Source organism: Gymnogyps californianus, chromosome 1 (assembly GCF_018139145.2).
Source record: "Gymnogyps californianus isolate 813 chromosome 1, ASM1813914v2, whole genome shotgun sequence".
NCBI classification, from domain to species: Eukaryota; Metazoa; Chordata; class Aves; order Accipitriformes; family Cathartidae; genus Gymnogyps; species Gymnogyps californianus.
This window is the reverse complement of record NC_059471.1, coordinates 85,528,894-85,550,271: the sequence shown is the minus strand read 5'-3', so window position 1 is coordinate 85,550,271 and position 21,378 is coordinate 85,528,894. Positions and strand designations below refer to the sequence as shown.

The 21,378-nt window shown below is 39.3% G+C and overlaps 1 protein-coding gene across 1 annotated transcript in view; it reads left to right on the top strand.

Moving 5' to 3' along the window:
* Positions 1-348: 348 nt before the first annotated feature.
* SCML2 (Scm polycomb group protein like 2) overlaps positions 349-21,378 on the top strand; it is a 60,630-nt gene continuing 39,600 nt past the window's right edge. Inside the window, exons 1-4 of the mRNA XM_050902127.1 lie at positions 349-385; positions 6,482-6,550; positions 13,165-13,235; positions 17,482-17,716. Coding sequence (XP_050758084.1) covers positions 364-385; positions 6,482-6,550; positions 13,165-13,235; positions 17,482-17,716 — 397 coding nt within the window. The 5' untranslated portion in view covers positions 349-363. The remainder of the gene's footprint in view (positions 386-6,481; positions 6,551-13,164; positions 13,236-17,481; positions 17,717-21,378) is intronic.

Sequence of the window (21,378 nt, the reverse complement as noted above, 5' to 3'; positions counted from 1 at the left end):
TAACTCTTTTTGTATTAGAAATCCACAGAAAATGCAAATCATTATACAATGAACTGTCTAAAGCAATAAAATAAAAGTTTGGGTTCTGTACCCTTGCTACTTTGATATATCCGTTGTTTACATGCTGTTCTTCTAAACATAGTTTACTAAACATTTGCAACTCAAAACTAGCAAGATAATTATACACCAATACAAAAAAAATCCTCCTTTCCAAAAAAAGAAAACCCAAACCCCAACAACAACCTCCCCCCTAACTTGTTGTATTACTACTCCACAGGAAACTGTTGTGCTGAAAGGAAGAATTAACTGGTCTTTCAACTTCAGCCTTTTTATTGTGAGAGGGGAGATCACAGAAGTGTTACCATGGGGAGAACAGCAGCTAAAGGTAAGGACTGGTAGCTTTTATCCAAGAGGAAAGAAAATAGGGAACCTGCTAAATTCTCTTTTTGAAGGTGGTGGGATGTTACTTGACAATTACTATACTGTTAGATTAAAGAAGGCAGTATATGATATGTACTGAATACAGGTAAGTTCAAACTTCACATTTTTTTAAAGTAAGTATGCTAAATTTGGCTTATCCTGGAGTTCTACAAGTTCAACCAAAGCAATTTTGTCCTGTGACAGCCTTGAAGCCATTATACTACTCTAAAATTGAAGAATGTGTCTAGGTGTGGTGTGATATGATATGAAATAAAATGTAGTGCTTTATTCTGTAACTGCATATAATTTAGCAGGACAATAACTGAGTAGTACAAGAAATCAAATTTTATCACAATGAATGGCATTAACGACTGTCTCTTGAAGATGAAATGAATGTTTTTAAAGAAATTCATCCACAAATGCACAGTGTACTATGAAGGTGTGATTTCTGCTGTGTCACGTCTGCAGAAGTTAATTGTGAGTTAAGTGCTAGAATAAAGAGTGAGACTTAAGAAGAAACAAGGGTGTTTGGGTTGGTGAAACAAAGAGAATGTGAAGAGAGAAAGAACCACTGTCTGAAACCAGGTTGCTGCTGCTTTTCAGAGCTTTCAGATGGGTAGTCCTCCCCCATAAAAGGCTGCTAACACTTTTGTACTTTTCTTGAGCTTTCCACCTTCAGCCCAAGCTGCTTTGTGTGCTTGTGCGCTCCCTTGGTAAATAATTGTCTTTTGCTATAATAGATTTTCTGTGATGGCAGGAGTCATCCGTTTAATTGTTGCACCAAGAGTTTATGGAGGAAGTCTATCCCCTTCTCTTGTAGGTTTTCTGCATGGCTGTTGTCTATATATACTAAAAGAGACACCCTGTTCTGGGCAGATAAGAATCGCACTAGGGAAGCACAAAAAGAAGAGAAAGGAGACATTTCATATTCACTCGGTCTTGATATCCTCAACTGTGTGCACTGAGGCTTGGTGAAGGGTTGCTAAAAGGTGCTTACAACCCTGTGTGGTAGGGAGTGAAGAAGGCCCCTTCCTGAGCAATGGTAAGTCTTGAGCTTGTCTTAGTAAAACTCATCTGAACGTGAGTAACTGCGTGGCATGGGAAGAGCAAATGTTTCTGTCGCCCAAAGGTTTTTCATGTCTGTCAGGAAGAGACAAGGGGTTTCTTTGAGAAAAGCGGTCTCCTGCCATGTTTTGAACACCCGTCAGAGTTGAAGACTTTAAGGTGGCTAAGAAATAGCTGCAGAAATCTCAAAAGCATGACTGTGAACTGCTTTTTCCCCACATAGGACAGCAAGCAAATAGCAAATCTTAGAAGATAATACATATATGCCTCCTCATGTAGCACACCATTCTGTAGTAAAAACTAATACTGTCAAAAGATGTGATGCTTGCCAGCACGCAGACAAAGCAATTATCTTGTTTGTTGAGAGGTTAACTCTTCCCAGAAAGAAGTGTTATGGACTTTTAAAGCATCTCAGACAAGAAGCTGGAGTGCAGTACAGGAGTTTATAAGAGGAACTATACATTGGTCACCAGGATTATCTTTACCAGACCTTATATTCTAAAGGTGCCTTTTCTGATTGTATTTTTTTTTTTTGGCATTCACAAGTCAGTCAAGATAGCTTTGTCTTTTTTCTTCCTTGTCTCTAACTTCTTGCATGATAGATGTGGTTGCTTTTGCCTGTCTTCTGTTGAGTAATCTTATCAGCAGAAGAATTCTGTGGTTACAGATAGGGTGGGAGTAATGTAAACACATGGAGTTTTGAATTGGTAAGCAGAAAGCACTATGTTAAATAATCTTACTCTAATCTTGTTTTGTATCTACAGCTTTAGTTTATGAAGTGCACTGTAGAAAAACAGTTGGTGAACAACAGAATATGCTGCTTTTGTAATTTTAGTATATGCTGTATTCTAATCTTGCTACCTAGAAGAAAACAATCTTTCATGGGGTTTTGAAAATAAGTATTTAGCCTGTATGTATTAATGGCTAAATGTATATATATTTACATAGTGAATATATAAACTCTATATACTTATAAGTATTACTATATTTTAAAAACTTTCTTTGAAAATGGTATCCCATTCTTTCTTGGTTTTTTTAGAGAACTGAGTAGCATGTGATTAAGTCCATAATAGCAGCATTTCATTTTCATTTGTGTTTTGACAAAATGATCTAAAACATACCGTGTTTTACATTGGAAAGTAGACTGAAACTTGTCTTTTTAAAAATGGACTTTATGAATAGAGGAAGATAGATAATGAACTGACCTATTTTTTTGTCACCATGAGCTTCAAGACTCTAGAACTAGTAAGTCTCTTCTGTCTCTAATATATGAGTAAAGTTCCCATTTTCAAGTCCACTTTTCAGGTTTCAAGGAATTAGTCATTGAACGTGGCTAGGTGAAGGAGATGAAAAGAAAATATTCTTTGTACCTGCAGAAGTATTTCTCTCATTTTTGAGGTTTGACCTCAAAGTTTGACCAAGCTGAGGGTCATATGCTGAGGTAGTCATCTTCCTCAGCCCGGTGATTTGATATAATAGTCTTCCATGTCTTAATTTTGTTTTCAGTGATCTTTTGAAACTAAACTTACTAGAATTTAGGATGTCAAAATTTCAAACGTAGATTGGCATGCATTTAAAAAAAAAAGGCAAAAAAAGCATGTATTTCATTTATAAAATTGGATTTTAATAAAATATTATTTTCTTTAATGTTGCTTTTGAAAATAAACCATATATTCTTATCCACCCTAACTGCTGACATTGGAAGAGGCACACCAGACCAAGGCATCATAGCAGCTGTGAAGTATAGACTGGGGGAAGGTTTTCTGAGGTGATCGTAGATACAGGGTATCTCATGTGAAAACAGGTTAGTAATTCTTGCTGCTAGTAGTTTTTCATCTGCTCAGACAAAACACTCCAGCTTTGTAACAGTCTTCCCAACATTGAAGGTTGGAATGCATAAAAGTGAGGGGAGCCTTTGAAAACGATCTTGGTTTTATTCAGACTTATTTTTGGATGCTTCTGCATGTGCTGGGTGAGTTTTACTTGAGCATTTTAAAGAGTAAATTTCTGGCCATCAAAAACAAGTGATAGTTACAGTGCTTTGGGTTTATTATGAGTGAAGATGCCTCTACCTCAAATGAAACAGATGTTTAAACTGCTATTGAGGAATCAATTTCTTCTCATTAATGTTATCATCTCTTCTTGTTCTCATAGTTTTCTAATGGCTGATGATAAGAAAAATGTGTTTTTAAGAGTGTTCCATTGCAGCGTTCGTATTTGCTGTGATATTTGTGAGATAGGCAGTAAACCTAACTGGTACAGGAAAGAAATAATTTGGGTGGTGGTTGTCAGCGAGAACTCATCTGGTGTCCAGGCTGTGGTTTTTGCACATTCTTTCACCTGTTCTTGATGTCTCTCATCATGAAAGGCTGTCATCTTGTTTGAGATCTGGCACTGTTGGGTAGATACTCTTTCATGACTCTGTCCTTTCAAGCTTTGGGTGTTCGCAGGAAGCCGTTATTAGTTCTCTTCTTCAATAAGTCTCTTATGTGGGACTCCGTTGGATTTCCTCTTTGGAAATAAGCAGATTGGGAAGTTATCTATTCTGTAAGCTGTCTGCCTGATGTCTGCAACAGTCTCATGACTGTTTTTGGGAAAGCCTGACTAACTGAGCTTGTAGAACATGGCAAAATGCCATGCATTTTTGAACATTGCAAAATGCAATCACTGCTGCTGATTGCCACGGCCCAGTAGAAAACTAGCGGGATTTGGTTCAATCCCAAAGAGGCTGGATGGAATATATTTTCATCAGTAGGAGGAAAAAGGTGAATGTTAGTCTTGTGTCTTGTCATTGTTACTGAACTAGTTTTAACACTATCCCTTCTCACATTCCCAGTGGTGGTAGTTGTCAAGACGTAGGGTGTCCACTCATGTGGGTTAAAGCCCTGCTCCTGAGGAAGTACTGGGGTTAGAGCTCTGTGGGCACCATCCAGAAGCATTTCAGCAGGTCCATCTGAAGTTGACCTCCATAAGTATTTTTCTTTGGGAACCTATCAAGTAGAAAAAGTTTCAAAGCAAACTTTTTCCAAAAGAAAGAATGTGAAAGTCAAGAAAAAAGACTAAGTCAAGGAGTAAACATAGCATTTTCTTTCCTTGTCAAAGAATCTGCGGTACTCCCCATATCTGCTTTAGGAGAAACAAGTGATAGTTTTGCAGCATACTTTGAGCACCTCTGTAGCTGTAGGTATATTTTCTAGGACTGTGGAGTCTGGGTTATTCTTGGAAGGTGTCTTGGCCCTGAGTACACTAACAGGCTTTAATGGCCCTGACCAACCTCACCTGGGGCCTCTCCCGCTCTGCCTAGGGCCCAGGACCCTATGTCAGCCTCCCAGGCCATCAGCCCCTGCCCCAGCGATGCCAGAACAGGGCCGGTCTCCAGCTCCCCACAGCCCTGCCCTGCCCGGCCACGGGCCCTGCCAAGCTGGGCCCGCCCGTGGGCCCATGTCCCGTCCCAGCCTTGACCTGTCCTCAGGGAGGGTGCCCAGTGCTGGAGCTGCCCCCAGTGCCTCCCCCCAGTAGCTTCTTGCCAGGGCGGTGGGGTGGGCCCAGCTGGTGAAGCCCTGCCTGACCACCCCGAGGGGACCCTGGCCAGTGCTGTGCCCTGGCTGAAGGAGCACCACGTCTTACCCAGCACAGAGCCAGGTGGATGGCTTATCCCCTCCTCACTGACTGGTGGGAGAGGATTTTGGGATTGATGACAGAAGATTGTCATGATTCAGCTCTTGCTGTACGTGGCAATTCCTCAACAAATAATGAAAGAAGTGGGATGGAAATGATGAACATCACATGTTGCTCATCGGTACTCTGTGTTTCAAGAAAAGCCTTACTTACAGAAAACACAGAAGAGAAACACTATTAGGGCTTAATCTTTGCTGCAGAACAACTCATTGTATCTCAAGTGTTTCTGATCACCAAATGCTTCTTATTCTAGGTTAGGGGTGGTTTTATTTCAAGTGCAAGCCAATCAATAGCTAAAGACTTAAGTGCGAGCGAATACAGGAATCAGCTACCAACACGATCTTTCAGTAGAAGTGAGCCATCCCTTCACCTGTAACAGTTCAGGCTAACTAGGATGACCCAAGGCGTGAGCTGAGGCACGCGCCTTCCCAGAGGAGCGGCCCTATTCCCAGTGCCAACGTGTTTGCAAACAGAGAGAGTTATTCTGTCACACAGAGCTTGATAACCTTTTTAAATCTGAAAATGTACTTGCATTTTGGTTGCCAACTCAGTGTCATATTTGAATTGTGCTTGAGTCCATAAGCGTCAAAAGCAGGTCACCAAACCAACGTATTTTAAAGACTCTAAGGAACGAGTGGAACTGGCTCCCTCAGTCTTCTCTGTTCTAGCCTCCCAGTCCCCCTGTCTCTCTTATACACGCTGAAATCCAGCAAAACCAAAATATGACAGACTCCTTTCTGTATGTATGTAGAGATGAATGATAGAGAAGGTAGATTCTTCTGAATGATTTTTTAAAATAACTGACATGCACTGAGATAGCTGCTTGCATTTGAGTATTCAAGAATTTAAATATAGAATGGAATCTTTAACTCAGAAATATGCTTTTAGGGTGGGTTTGTTTTTTTTTTCCTTGTTTCTCAGTTCATAGTGGTCTAGACAAGATTTAAAAAGATAGCCAGTCATCTTGAGGATCTCAAATTGCATGTAGGTTGAGTAAAGCTGTTAAAAATTAGGACAAGGTTACTCTTTGTGGAGCTTATACTACATTTTCTGCAACTAGATTTATTCTGATAATGTAATATAAAGTAGTCAAAATCTCTGCTTTTTCACGCTGTACTTCTCAATATATTTTGAAAGAAAAGTAGTGCAGTGATTAAATTTATAGTACAAATACCTTTTTGATTATGCACTGAAATGAATAAAAGAGTCAATATTTGGAACAAGACATTCTGTATTGTTTGAAAGCATTCTGTGTTATGCTGGACATCGTTATGATGTGAATATTACATTTATTATGTAATGGAATCTTGTCTTTTAGATTCAAAGAATATTAAAAAAGAGAAAGATGGAAAGAATCAGCAGGCAAACAACCCGTCTTTAAAAAGTGGTAGGTATTGCAGCTGTCAGGTTACTAGTTAAGGTACCCTAAAAGAAAAAGTGTGTATTTGGATTGTGCTATCTCCTGAGGTTTTTTTTTTTTTTTTTTTTTTTTGCAATCTCTTTGGCTGTTACTGGTGGGTAGTTAAAAACATACCATTGCTTTTGTCTAACTCTGTTAGGAAAGTATGTTTTGGTATAGAAAACGATGGTTGAAACTGCTTGACTTGAGCCTGATAGTTTTACTAGCTAAGACAAGTACTCTTTGTGTATATATATACAAAGATGCTGTGTAAACATTAATTTTTTTAGATCATTACTGATTTGTCTGTTCTTCTCATCATGTATTTCCCAGTTTCATGCCTTTTCTGCCGCAGTTATCTTCTCTTTCCTTAATGTGTTTGCTGGTGCTAAAGAAAGGATTTTCAGTTTAATAGTCTGAGGTTTTTAGGATTACTGACTGGATTAAATTGCCTGGGACTCTAATTTTACTTTAAAGAAATTCTGTTTTCGAATCAATTGGGTTTTTATAATAAACTGAGGAAACTACACACTTGCCAGAAATGATCCAACTTCTTATCAAACTTAGACAGCCTCTGCTATCCTCAACAGGTGCGATAGGGCAGCATATACATGGGATTGCTGGCATTTTAGCTTTTGTGGGCTGCAGGGGGAGGGCAACAGCATCTTTATATACCCTTCGTATGTTCATGTTGGTTGCTTGAGTTTGGGGCAGTGAGAAATGTCATGAGTACTGTTGACTGAAGTAGAAAATCTCTTCAGGAGCTGTTAGTTAATTTTCGATAAAATGTCACTGGGTTACTTAAACTCTCACTCTGCTTACATTCCGTGCCCTCTGACTCCTAATAGATGGTCTGGTTCAGAGCTTTTCTTGGCTACCAGCAGAGGAGTTCCTTAGAAGTAGCGTAGTCACTGAACAAACGTGCTGAGATACTAACACAGTAGTTGGGTAGTTGAGGTGATGACTTTGCATAAAAGATACGATACCCTGTTGCCACCAGCCATAGTACAGCTTTCTGCTGCTACATTTGCCAGACTTAATTCTTCCATTTCTTGGAATCCTAGCAGTCATCTTTATTATTCTTCCCTGTTACTTTGAGACAGGAAAGGAAGTATATTTGTGTCTTGTTTTCCCTCTTCTGCAGTGTAAGAGGAGCTCCAGTCAAACTGGACTCAGATAGCATGTCTATGTTTTAAAATAACGTTGTCTGACATGACAGACGGAGCCCCATAAGATGCGCCCCCACTAGCAAAGTGCTTTTCATATGTGGATAAGATAACCATATTTCATGAGTCACTGGAAAATGTCCCTGCCTCCTCCTGCAGTAGAAAGCAGGGTGTTGAAAAAGCTTTGTGGAGAAGCAGTGCTAAGCAGGCAAGCCTTATTCTGTCATCTGTGTTCTTCCACTCGGCACTGCGCTGTTAATCTAGTGTCTGAGCACTGAATTTACTCATGAAATCTAGACTCAGCTCTGTCAAACAGTTAGAAAGGAGTGCGTTGCTCAAGATCATGCAAGATCTCTGATTTTCTATAGATGACATGATGATTTTTATCCTGTGTTGTTGCTTGTTGGTGGCAATGAAGAAGAAGGAGCCTCTTGGTGCTGGATGAAGAAAGATGCCTTACAATGCTTGGGGCTAGGATCCAGGAAATCTCCAGAGCTTTCAGGGGGATGTGTGATAGGAAAAGTTGAAGAGGAGGGGAGACAGAGATGCGAGAAGAACAGGTGAAAAAATAGACTAAAGTAGGTAGAGAAAGACAGAAGGAAGAGAAAAATTCTAATTGAATGATCACAACATATATAAGGAGGTACAAGGTATAAAGCAGGGTATGAAATACCTTACACTTAAGCTACTACGTTTGCAAGAGTATGTAAACGAACATTAAAAGGAAACTTCATCTTTGACAGAGAGAGATTGTGGGATGAAGACTAGAAAAGATACATCTCTGTGACAAAAGTCTCAGATGCATGCCAAGGAAACCTAGGGATGAGATGAAAAGACACAAGGTGCTCCGTCTGCTTAAACAGTGTTTAGGCTATGGTGATACTGTATTAAACTAACCTAAATAAACTAGGACCTTAAATTCTACCTATCTACAAGTGACACTTAACTCAGTTTAAATCTTCAATTTAAATTTGTAAAACTTTGACTTAAACTAAACTGAAGCATTATATACAGTAGAAGACAGGGAGCACTTCAGGAAATTCTCATATTCATGGGAGCAGATGGGACACCTCCAGGGGTGCTGAGGTAGTTGACTGATGTCACTGTGAGGCTTCTCTCTCATTTTGGAGTGAGAATCTCATAGTGATTGGAGAAGTTTCATGCTGACTGGAAAAGGGCAAACAGTATGCCCAGTGTCAAGAAGGACAAGAAGGGAGCACCTGGGCAATTACAGGCTGGCCTGCCTGACCTCAGTCTTCAGGAAGACTATGGAGAAAATCCTCCTGGAAGCCGTTTCCAAGCAAATAAAGAACAAAGATGAGGTTAGGAACAGCTGAGGTGGATTTGCCGAGTGTGAACTGTGCATGACTGATTGCCTTTTGTGATAAGTGATTCTGTAAACAAGGGGAGAGCAGTGGATGTTGTTCGTCTTGACTTTAGCAAGGCTTTCTGTAGTGTCCTTTCAGCCAAACTGGTGAGATGTGGTTTGGATAGGTGGATGGAAAGTTGACTGGACTGCCAGACAGTACAAGGTCCACTTGGCAGCTGGTAGCTGGCGTTTCTCAGAGGTCAGTACTAGGGCTGATGCTATTTTATGCCTTACTGACAGCCGGGGGTGATTGGACAGAACACATTGTCAGCTAGTGTGTGGGCAACATCTAACTGGGAGGAGTATCCGGTAGGCTAGAAGGCAGGGCTGTTCTTCAGGTGGACAGCCCCATGCTAGAGAAATGGGCTGACAGGAACCCCGAAAGATTCAAAGGGAAATGGAGAGTCCCTCCCGCACCTGGGCAGACTGGAGCCCTGCAGCAGCCCAGGTGGGAAGCTGGCTGCCTGGAAAGCAGTTTTTCAGGAAAGGCCCTGGAGTGGAGTCCTGGCAGGCAGCAAGCTGAGTGTGGGCCAGCAGTGTGCTCTTGTGGTGAAAGACGTCAACTGCATACCGAGTTCTATCAGCAAAACTGTAGGCAGCAGGCCGAGAGAAGGGATTTGCTTCTTTTTGGTATTTGTGAGACCGTATCGGGAGTACTGTGTTCAGTTTTGAGCTCCCCAGTACAAGGAAGACACTGCTATACTGGAGCAAGCTGGCTGGCAGTCCACCAAAAAAAATGAAGGAGCCAGAATGCAAGATGTAAGCAGGAAACTGGTACTGAAACTAGAAAAATGTTTTCTTCAACGAAAAGAAGAGAAAGCTTATGTGAGATCGTCTTGCTGCCTTCAATTATCTGACAGGCAGCTGTAGAGGGGACAGAGCCAGGCTCCTCTCAGAGGCACAGTGGAAGGATGAGAAGCAACAAATACTGGCTGGAGCATGAGAAATTCCTACTTGATGGAAGGAAAAAAATCTTCACATTGATGGTGATGGAACCCTGGAGGAGCAGGAGGCTGAACTAGAGACCTCCTGGGGTCCCTTTTAGGTTGAGTTACTTTGTGATTGGCAGGTTTGACAAGAAGTGATAGGGTATTGATACAGCATTGCAGAGAACATCAAGGGTCGTTGACCCATGTGTCATTGCCTGTAATGCAAGCAACTATGGCATAAACTTATTTCCTCCATTTTTAAATTAGTCAGGCTGTTTGCCCATGCTGATTGTCTTGGATCACTGTTTTAGAGTCTTACTCCTGTGTTGGTTACAAATGGTTTAATTTTTTTTACAAAAGATCCTAGTTACCTTCTGGTGTGTTTTTTGTTTTTTTTTTTTTTCTTTTTTTTTTCTTGTTTCCAGTCTATGCTGGTTTGTTCTTCAGCATAAAAATTCCTTTCTCTCTCTAGTTTTCACTTTACTGGTGGGTTATAAAGTTGTGCTTGTTGCATAATGGGTTTTTCTTAAGCTGTTTATTTCAGCCTGCAGGTTTGAGTGGGAAGAGAAATGCATGTTAAATCATTTAGCGCGAGCTAATTTTCTTAAGGATTTTTATTTCTCAGAAGTTGCATGTTTAAAAGGGATTTAGAATTAGAAATATATATAAAACAACTGCTGCTTTACCTGTGCACACTGAGAATACAGAGAAGCTTTTTGTGTAGAGAATTTTTTCAATGTAATTATCTTCCTAGACATGCATCTTACATGTTGCAAACTTACATTCATCTCCTATTTCTATGACTGCAGTAATTAAATTATAATTAGCACCAGCTCTGAGAACTTGGTTTTAATTTAATACAGCATATCTTCACAGGTGGAGAGGTTCTAATTTAAACTTCAGGTCATTTCTGGTTGATGAAAGAGGTTTTGATGACCAGGATTTAAAGCAAAGAGCCAGGCAATGTTGTTTTCCCCTTGGCTTTATCTGCAGCTGGCTGCTTGTGTTACATTATGTGTCTTTCTAGTAAATGTTCCCTGGAAAAATAAACCTGTTTGTTTCCTTCTGTACTTTTGGGTCATCCCACCAAATTTACAGTCCTGTTATAACAATTGAAATAATTTGAGAAATGCTGGTATATAGAGATAATTTTTTTGGAGGAGGTGAACGGGGGTTTCTCCTGGTGAAAGGTGCTGTCTTTGAAGTATCTACATTTACACGGTCCTTAACACAGCGAGGCTCTGATTCATGATTACAGCTTTTACATCATGTTAGATCTGAAACAGCTGGGACGTAGCTAACATTTTCTTTTTGCTAGATTTAATTTTATTGAATTGGGTACTTTAAAGTTTACTAAGGTAAGCTCTGATTAAAAAACAACTTTTTACTTTTTTTTTTTTTTTTTTTTTTGTAAATCAGAAGTCAACCTGAAGTGGCAACTTTATTATTAGACTCAAAGAAGAATTTTTATAAGAGGAAACTTTGCTAGCAGTTCATCATGTTTAATTTTTGCAGCCTCCTTGGCCTGTCAATGAAAAGAGCAACTGATCTGGAGGCTACTTTCTGGAGAAAGATCTGAAGAGCTATTTCCTGAGCATGCCTTCCTGAAATACAAATATCTAACATATGCTTAAGTTAATGTACTCTGCCTTTTGTGAGTAATACAAAATTGATGTAACTGTATAAATGTGTGAATAAAACTTTCATTCCAGAATAGGCAGACTTCCAAGATGTTGTATGGAAACGTCTTTGTTACCAGCCTACATACAGTCCAGACCACCAAATTAACAGCTTTTGAGATTTTACTGACGTGTTACATAGCTAACAACCACATGGCCTCTGCAGTGCCAAGGACGAATCACTCGTACACTTTTGAGTCTGTTATGCCAAAAAAAGAGGATCTCAGCAGGCCAAGGGGGTAGTTCTCTTCTGCTTGAGACACTATACATTTTCAGCTGAATGCTGTGCTAATGCGGGCAGACTCTGGGTTCAAGCCACCACGCATCCTTCAGAGAAGCGGTGTGTGAGTGTTGGAAAATAATGCCATTTTCTGTTTGTTTCTTTGCTGCTCCTCTCTCCTGAAAATTGCAGAGATGTATTTAACTGTGCCCAGTGGCATTTTTTGGAAGGATTACTGATAAACCCGGTGCGGTCTCTCCATCATCACCAAGGATTTTGCTATAGGCCGTGTGAATGGCCATTGCTGAGCCGCTGGGTGGCATCACTGCATCATTTTGGGGTTCATGGGTGATTTACTTTTCAGGAACGTCAGAAAGGTGCCAGCTGCCCAAACAAGAAAAATAAGCAAAAGAGCTCACTTAGATAATTTAGGAACAAAAACATTAGCTGTGCCATTGTAGTTTTTCTCTTGTGCTTTATATAATGCTTGCTTATATTTTTGATGTTAGTACTTCATACTGTTCATTCATGCAAAACTGATAACACTGATTAAATCAAATGCAGAATACACTCACCCATGCACATAAACAATGCCAATGTTAACACTGGAAGAAATAACATGATTCTGTTGCTGAACATTGCCATAATATTTACCCTACAAAGCGAAACCTTTATCAGACTTCAGATGAAAAGAGACAAAGATGCAGTTGGAAGGCTGTGTTAATCCTTTTGCTTTCTAGTGGACTGGGGATAGTATTCGCAACATACATTTCAACAGAATCTACGTGTCTGTGTTTTTCAACATATATCATCTCAGTACTCCTATGAGGTTATCATATCAGTCCTGCTGTTAGGGGAACTAAGATACAGAAAGGCTAACGTGATTTGTACAAGGATGCTTGCGAGGTCCTTATGCAGAGAATTGAATCTAGATATCCTGACTTGTATCTTTGTATGTGGACCATTAAAAAAAAAAAAAAAAAAAAAGAATTTGGGGAAGGTTTATATTGATTTTGCCTATTGTGTGATAAGCCCCTATGAATTAACAGTACTCTTAAAGCTCCTTCAACGGTTGTGTGTTTTTCAAAGGTAGAGTTTCCATTTGAGAGTAATCCTGTTCTTGGAAAAAAATGTGTTCTACAAGATAGTTGGGTTTTTCTGTCCCTTTCTTTCCTCACCCCCCCTTTTAATTTAAGTTACCTTTAAAAACTGTCTGTATGGTCTTTTTTTATCTTCCAGAACAGTTTAATTGGGATGATTATCTGAAAGAGACTGAATCAGTAGCTGCCCCTCTACATTGTTTCAGACAGGTATGCCAGATACTATTTTGCAAGTGTGTGCGTATGTATGCATGTTACAGGGTGATCCTAGAACAACTTTTATGTTTAGACTGCTTGCAAACTTCCCATTTGACTTCTTTTGATCTCTAGTTATCAGTAGCTTACAGTTTTGGCAGATGCTAGCTACTGAAGTTTTTCATTCTTGGTTTCCGCCTCAAGCCAAACTTTGAGGGTTTCATTAAAATTGTAGCTTTGGACTCTGTTTTCCTTTAAAAAAAAATAGACGAGCTAATGAAAACAGTCTTATCAGAGTTCAAAAATATTTTCTACTTTCTTCAGTAATCTTAGACATACCATGGTTTTAGTGAGAATTAAAATTTGGCTGACCATCAGAGAAGCCTTTCTCCTGCCCCATTTCTGAAAGAGTCTTTTCAGTTCTGGTTAGCTACAAGATGTGTGTGTCTGTGTGTGTAGTAGAGTTTATTCACCACTTCTTTTCTGGATCTCTCCAATATGTTTAATTTTGTCTTTTTCTGAGCAGAGTGCTTTTTACTAAGGAGTACGAGATATTGAAGTTAAAAAAAATAAATCAAGGGGAATATATGGGAATACAAAGGAAATACTGGATTTATAATGAAGGGTGTTTAATGTAGTATTTTGTATTTTACATCATGCCCTACAAGTTTGATTCCCCCCTGCCTGATGGTTTGGTATGTATTTGCAGATGCAGTTTAACTCTACCGTCTTGTGTGAGCTAGTGACCTCCAGTTATTTAGTCCTCCGGAGACTGAGTCGACCTCTACAGGCATCTTTCTCTCTGTAGAGGGAGCCAGGGCTGGTATTTTCCCAAGCTGGGGAGTATTTTAGCTGCGTAAAGTTAAATAGGATGAGTTTTGGTCTGTATGCCTTCACTGTGTTTGGAAGATAGGTGCTGAAGGAATTGGATAGTTCAGGTTGATAGAACTGTAATAGGTGTGACAAGCAGTGCATGTTGAGTGGACTGGGCATGTTCAGAAAGGTATCTTCTAGGGTTTTTTGGTAGTCTGATGGTACTGTAAATGATACTGGCCTCCAGTGGGGACCAAACAAAAAGCAACACGAACAGAGTAGTCTGAGGAGGAGAGGAACTGTCACTCAGTGAATCTGAAGTAGTTGCAGGAATGGAGAACAGGGAAAGAAATGCAGCTGGTAGCATTTCCTTGTACTAGATCTTGAATCTCAGCTTGCTCTTCGCAGGTGAGGATAAAGGACAAAGAATCCCTCACATGCTGCTTTCAATGAGAGATGGCTAAGAATAGCAGTGTCCATAGCTCTGTTTGAGTGGAGCTTCAGAAATTAATTCTACAGTATGTGTTTTTCATAGTGGATACCAGCTCCAGGCAGAGACCTCAAACTCTGCTTGGGTAGAGGCAGAGGGCAGTTATGTATCCCTGGATTGTTGTGAGGTTAATGCCATACTCACAAACCATACACCACCATGACCCGAGTGTACGCTCCCAAGAGATGTAGCTACTGCAGAAAGTTGCTCAGAAGCCTTTCCCTGTGCCTTTCTTGCATCTTCCTCTTCCCTACTAATGCTCAAGAGGTCCAAACTGAGCAACTGAGTAACACCTTAAGTAAAGATGCTTAAGTGACATGCACTGACTGAGAAAGATAAATCTGAGTGACCTGGATTGCTTAAGGAGTGTGTGGGTTGGAAAGAAGAGCTTTAATTTCTGTGCATAGCCAATTTCATAACAATTTACATATGCAGACTTTCAGTTTTTCTAAGAGCTGACCTTTAAGTAGAAAGTGATATGCAATGTTAATTCTTGCAGAGCTAGCTCCTCTCACTACATAATGTTTGCAGATTTTAGAAACTAAAGTGCTTGAGCTTTGTGTAGGACTGATTTGACTTTTATTGGGTTACACATGAATTGTACGTGTTATTATCACTCTGCGTAAAACAAAGAAATACACTGCTCTGGCCAGCCAGAAAACAAATAGCAGAGAGAAGCTTAATTTGACAATTATATCCAGAATTTGTGACCTGTGGGAATTCTACAAAGTTTAAATTTTGTAGTAATTAAAAATGACCTGGGGAGCAATAAATTAAAGCCTCTACCATAAATTAAGATACAGGCACACACAGCTAATGGAAATTGATTAAAGTATTTATCTTAATTTAGAAGGTATTTTATCTGTTGCTCTAAGTTGTTTTTAATTACTGCTTAAAATTTCAATGCATTCCACATCCCTTTCTCTCACCTTGAAACTTTTTTTCAAGCAGTTGAAAATTTTAAATAAAAAAGCTCAGTCCCGTGTGGTTTGAACAGAGCTTAAAACAAGGCTGTTACTGAGTGGGTTTTGTTATTTTACTGTAAGGATGGACTGGCATGGAGGAGTTAGCTTTTTAGTAGAATGCCTTGAGTTGTTGGTATTTAAAAAAAACTCACCTTTTCTACAAACAAATAAAATCCCCGGTTTCTCAATTTCAGTTGCCTTTCATGGTTGTAGAAAATAACAGCTTGACAAGCGGTATCCTGAAATTGAATTGCCCTTTAAATTTAATATGCTCAGGCTCCCCTTTCAGACAGCCTGCTGTCTAAATGCAGCATTGGCAGATGCTACACTCGACATTCACTGAATGTTGCTCGTCTCTTTTTTGGGGGGCTTGGGCTCCTCCAGGGCTCCTGCTGTTGATCTAGGGTGTGTTGTAAATAGTGCACCTGCACACCATAGCAAGTAGAGCAAGATGTATTCTAAAAAATTAAATGTGGTGGAGACAAAATACCACTAACACTTGTTGCAGTAGCAGATTTCTTCAGCCTTTTCCTGTGTACGCAGACAGATAAGTGCACCCTTACCTGCTTAATGGGATCGCTGCCTGACCCGGTCAGGCGAGCAGGAGAAAGGACATATAAATCTTGTGAGCATGAATGCCCATGGTTTTGGTTTTTCTACCTGCCTCCCATATTAGGATTCAGATTGTGTTAGTCTGTATGGGATAGCTACTGGGTTTGAATGTCATGGGGAAGGCTGCCTACAGTTCTCGGTGTCTGTGTTCAAGAGCAGCTTTGTACTGGAAGAGTTGCAGAAAAGGGCTTCCAGGGTGATAGGAGAATAGTCATCCTCTCCTAAGAGAAACTTCAGTGCTTGGCTTATTTAACTTGCTGAAAGAGTACTGAGAAAGGGTTGGGTTGCCCTCTGTAAATTAACTGTAGATTTTGTTGTTATTTGCAAAGGTGCAAAAAGAATTTAAGCTAAATTATAGTGTTGGCAAAAATTTCCATTAATAAACTTATGCTGGAAATGAGGAGACATCTAAAGAGGATAGTGAGAGGCATTCAATCCCAGTTAGTGGTAATACAAAGTTGTGAACATCATTAGATGATGTTATTGCCTGCAGTACTACAGTAGGCAAGTAATCAGACTGTGATCCAGTCAATCTCTGCTAGTAGTGTGTTGACACATGAGTAAAAAATATTCTCCTTCTCTTTTGTTCGTCTTTACCTTGTGACAAAAAGTTCTGCTCAAAGACCAAGTTGCATTCGTCATGTTTCTTTTCCCTGTGCTAATTAAATTGGCATTTCATTGTATGTGTATGAATATATTTAGTTCTCTACGAATAAGCACAAGCTGCAATTTTTGTCTTAGCGCAGAAGTTTTATGTGACTTTAGGACTGTTTTCTTTCTGTAAAATGCAGTTAACACTAACTCCTTTTTGTCTTCTTTCTTTGTATTGCAAGCTTTTTCTTTGATGCAGAAACTCTTTCTTGCCTCGAGCTTTTGTAGTGCCCAGTGCAGTAGGGTCCAAATTTTGTTTAAATTTCCAAGATATTACTATAATAAGAATAACTATTTCTTTTGAATTGAAAGCTAATAAGTCTTGTGGGTGGGTGGTTTGTTTTTCTTTTTGTGGGTTGGTTTGGGTTTTTTTTGAGTTGAATGTGATGTTTCCCAATGTGCTTGTTTTCCATTCACTTCAGGTGTTAATCACTGCTCCCCCATCTTTATGTTCATATCTTCATCAGGATTCCCTTGTTACCCTTAGCATGCTTATCTTTTTAGAAATCAGTCGTGTTTATGCAGTAGGAACATCAAGTATCTGAAATGGTAGCTCTTGGTAGGTTATCCAGCTGCCTTTTCTGACTTGCTGCTAAACACTCATGGTATGTTTGTTTGGATCATATCATGATATGATATGTTTGGATGAATGAAAGCTGTATATTGAACTAGCCAGTACATTTAGCAATACTAACAACAATAAGAAAAAGTCTTTTACCTTTTATTGTAGTCTAGAATTCCGCCTACGAATGATTTCAAAGTTGGCATGAAACTGGAAGCCCATGATCCTCGTAATGTTACCTCAGTTTGTATAGCTACAGTAATTGGAATCACTGGTGCCAGGCTAAGGTTGCGGCTGGATGGAAGTGACAACAAAAATGATTTTTGGCGGCTTGTGGATTCCTCGGACATACAGCCCATCGGGACCTGTGAAAAGAAAGGGGGCATGCTCCAGCCTCCGCTTGGTAAGAAACAAAGCTTTTGAACTAATGTGTGTGGAGTATTGCTTTCATGAAGTCCATTTTACCTTTTTGTCTTGGCAAATTCAACGGTACTAACATTTCACCAAACCATTATTTAATTGAAAAAGAGGTAAGCAAACTACTTCAGGCTCAGTGAATTGTGGCTTTTTCTTCTTTTTGGATTTTTTTGACATAAGAATGAGCAGAATAATTAGTTTGAGTTCTGTTATTTTTTTTAAATAGTCCCTTAATATTAAATGGGAGTGTCTGACAGCTCTCTTACTGATGAGGTACACTGTCACGTGCCCATTCTATAAATTTTTCCCTCATACACACCCTGTCTTACGAGTGTGTATGGATACAACGTTTTCTTGCTTGATGCTGTGGGTGCTCCTTTTGGTAGCCCTTCGTAAGAACTGGGGAAAGCTGACTTGCCTTTTTCCTCTTCAGTAAATCATAGCAGCCCACTAGAAGGCGCTCGCTGTGAACCGACCCGTGAAACGCTCAGCAGGGCTGCAGGAGGTGCATCAGTTCAGGGCACTCTGAATGTTTTCTCGGGCACTGAGCGAATTGGTTGTGGTCTGGGAAAGGCAGCCGTAGGGTGGGTTAACGGCGGTGTTGCAGCTGTCTGCTCTGAGGTAGGAAAAATAGCACTCCAGAGCTTTAGCAAACTGCAAGCTTATATTGCACGTGATTCTCATCTCCTCAAATCGACACATGTCGGGGGACGTCTGATGAGTTTGTCATGACTAGTTTGTGAGCACGACGAAATGCTTGTGAACAAGGTGTAGCTTTCCTGTGCTTAGAAATGGTACACAGAATTTCTTTTGCCTTCCATGAGCAATATGGGTGACAACATTATGTGTCTCCCCAAACTGAGAAATAGTGCTTGGGCTTAGTCTTATTGAGTAAGCTTATTAAATGGGGAACTCTGCAAAGGAATTCCTTGCTATATGATGAATAGTCAGAGGTAACTTTGACTAACTACTAGGGGTCATAAAGTGTGATACCACCTTTCTTTGCTGTGATTAACCTGTATATTTAGATATGCATTCTTGTACCATATTTGTTATAGCATAAACTTCTATATGTGGAAATCTTTAAAGAAACACATTTTTCACATTGGTCTGAAAATAGTTCTGCTTTTAAAAAGGAGGAAAAATAATGACCAAAATTTATCTTAAACCCTCCCCCCAACCCCTACAACAGCAACACCTCCTCCCCTGTTATCCTATTATCTTCTGTAATTCTTAGAAGATGCAAGAAATAACATTCTTAATATAAGAAGTGAACTGCAAGCAGAAATTGGTTACTGCTGGTTTCCCATCTTATGATTATGAACCTACTTCTGGTTTGGTGTCATCAGTAGTTCTTACAGATTTCTCATCAGAGGCTTAGTGAAGATAGGTGTGCTTTCTTTTAGTAACCTCTCAAAAAACTTGTCATCCCAATTTGTTAACAATTTTCAGTTCTTCTGTTTGAAAGATGAAGTGAGAAGTATCATTTCACTACAGTATGAAACTTGATTTGCTTGTAGAGAGGCAAACAGACACAGAAGTTGACATAACCATTAAGACACTTCACATAGATTATGAGTAGATTTTTGTGGTGTTGTGCTCCTTTAGAAACACAAGAAAAGCAATGCAACCAGGGTGCCAGTCCAGAAAAATATTATTTGGGATAGATAGATACAGTTTGAGCCCAGAGAGGCTTTTTTCCTTCTTTCCTGTGGATATATAGAGTTTTTGAATGAAAGCACTGGAAATTCTTGACACGTGGGGGAAAACATTCTAATTTTTTTTTTTTTTTTTTTTTGAGAAGTTACTCTGTTTAACCTCTCAAGTTCTTGGTATAACCTTGTAGAAAGAATGCAGTGATACCAGTGTGAAAGAGGGTTGTAATAGAGAAGAGTATACCTATTCCTTCAGCTATGTACATATGTACACATATGTACGGTGTTAAATATATGGCTTCAGTTCAGGAGCATAGTGCTCTTTTACATGTGTTTCTAAACCAGTCTGATGAATAGAACAACTCTGGTTATGTATAATGGGGGCAGTTGGTCCGTTAAGAAGAGAAACTTTCCACGATCGTCGGTAGAAAGGTTGATGCCTTCTCTTCGGATACTGTTTCTCACTCCTATTCAGTCAGGCTGCTTGTACTGCAGCACCTAACAAACAGCTGTTTCCCTGCACCCAGGCATGTAAGTTTACCTGCCCTCCAAACAATTGCTGGTTATTCAGAAAAGAATGCGAGTGCCATTATTTTGTCCCTCCTGCCCTAGATTTTTCTAGAGATAGGCTAAATTCCAGCAATCAAACATTCTGGCATACCTAGATAAATTTTTGAAAAAGCCTTTTTGGCAGTTTTACAGCATCCTGTTCCTGGGCAAAACTGGGAGCTAATTGGGTGTATAATTACCTCCTGTTAGACATTTAAGCAACCGTTTTTTTTTTTTTTTTTTTTTTTTTTCTCCTGAGTAGTAGGGAACCTTCTGGATACTAATGTTCTGCTTCTATCATAGTAACTAGCTAAAATAGTCCCTCCTACCCGATTTTTACATAGGTTTGATTATGCATGTTACATAAGGGTTTTGAGAAAGTGATTAGTGTAGCAAAGGGTTCCTGTTCCAGCCTGTAGTTTTCATAGATGAGCTTTTTTGTTGTTGAGAGCTTAATGTTCTCAACAAATTAAACTGAAGATAACATTTTCTCTGGTTTTACCAGGACAACTTAAAGGCCAAATGAAGTTAATTGAAACTGTTGTTTAGTTGTCATTCCTCTGTCTTGCGTGTATGGTTTTTTTCTGGGCTAGCTGGTTAGGAATATTGTGTTTCAGTAACTACACGTGTTTAGGTTATATAGAGAATCTGGTATCAAACTAGGACTGATAACCAGCTCAGCAGTCCTCAAATGATGACACCATTTATCAAATATGAGCTTTGTATTCATTTAGATGTTGCATAGGTAGTTCCCACTTGAAAACTGTTTATTCAACTGAAGATAGCTTAAAGCTACTAGTTAAAGAACCATTATAGCATATAATCCAATTTTAGATGACTTAATGATTTAACTGATCAAGAATTGTAGATATGTTCCACCTTTCTAGTTACATTTTTTTAAGAGAATTGTTGAGGCTCGGTTATGAGGGAACTCATCAGTTCCTGGCAGATTCTGGTGCTATTTGCTTTGTGGAAAAATTTCCAATTTGCCCTATTATGTCTGTTTTTCTGTAGAACTGTGCCAGATACATAACTGCTAAAGACGCAGAAAAAATGTCCACTATGTCTGTTATCTTACTCGTTACTTTGAAACATCCATTTGGAAAGCACAGAAAGCAAAAGGATTTTTTTCTGTTTTGTTTTATTTTTTAACTGGAAAGTAGTTGATTCTGAGGGAAGATTATCTGGAATGAGAATGTTTTCAGCCAAACCTTTGTTCTGCTTGAATAAGGTAGTTCATCTAAACAAATTTGATTATTTTTTGTGCTTTTTATTCACTTGTTAATGAAGAACATTGAAGTAGAAACATCTTCCATTTTATGTCTTCCAATATGATACATGCATTTATTAAAATAATTGTATTTTTGTTCTTCCCTGTTATGTGTTCTTTGGTTTTTAAGGCTATTTATTTATTTTAATGGGGGAGGGAGAAGAAACCGATTCT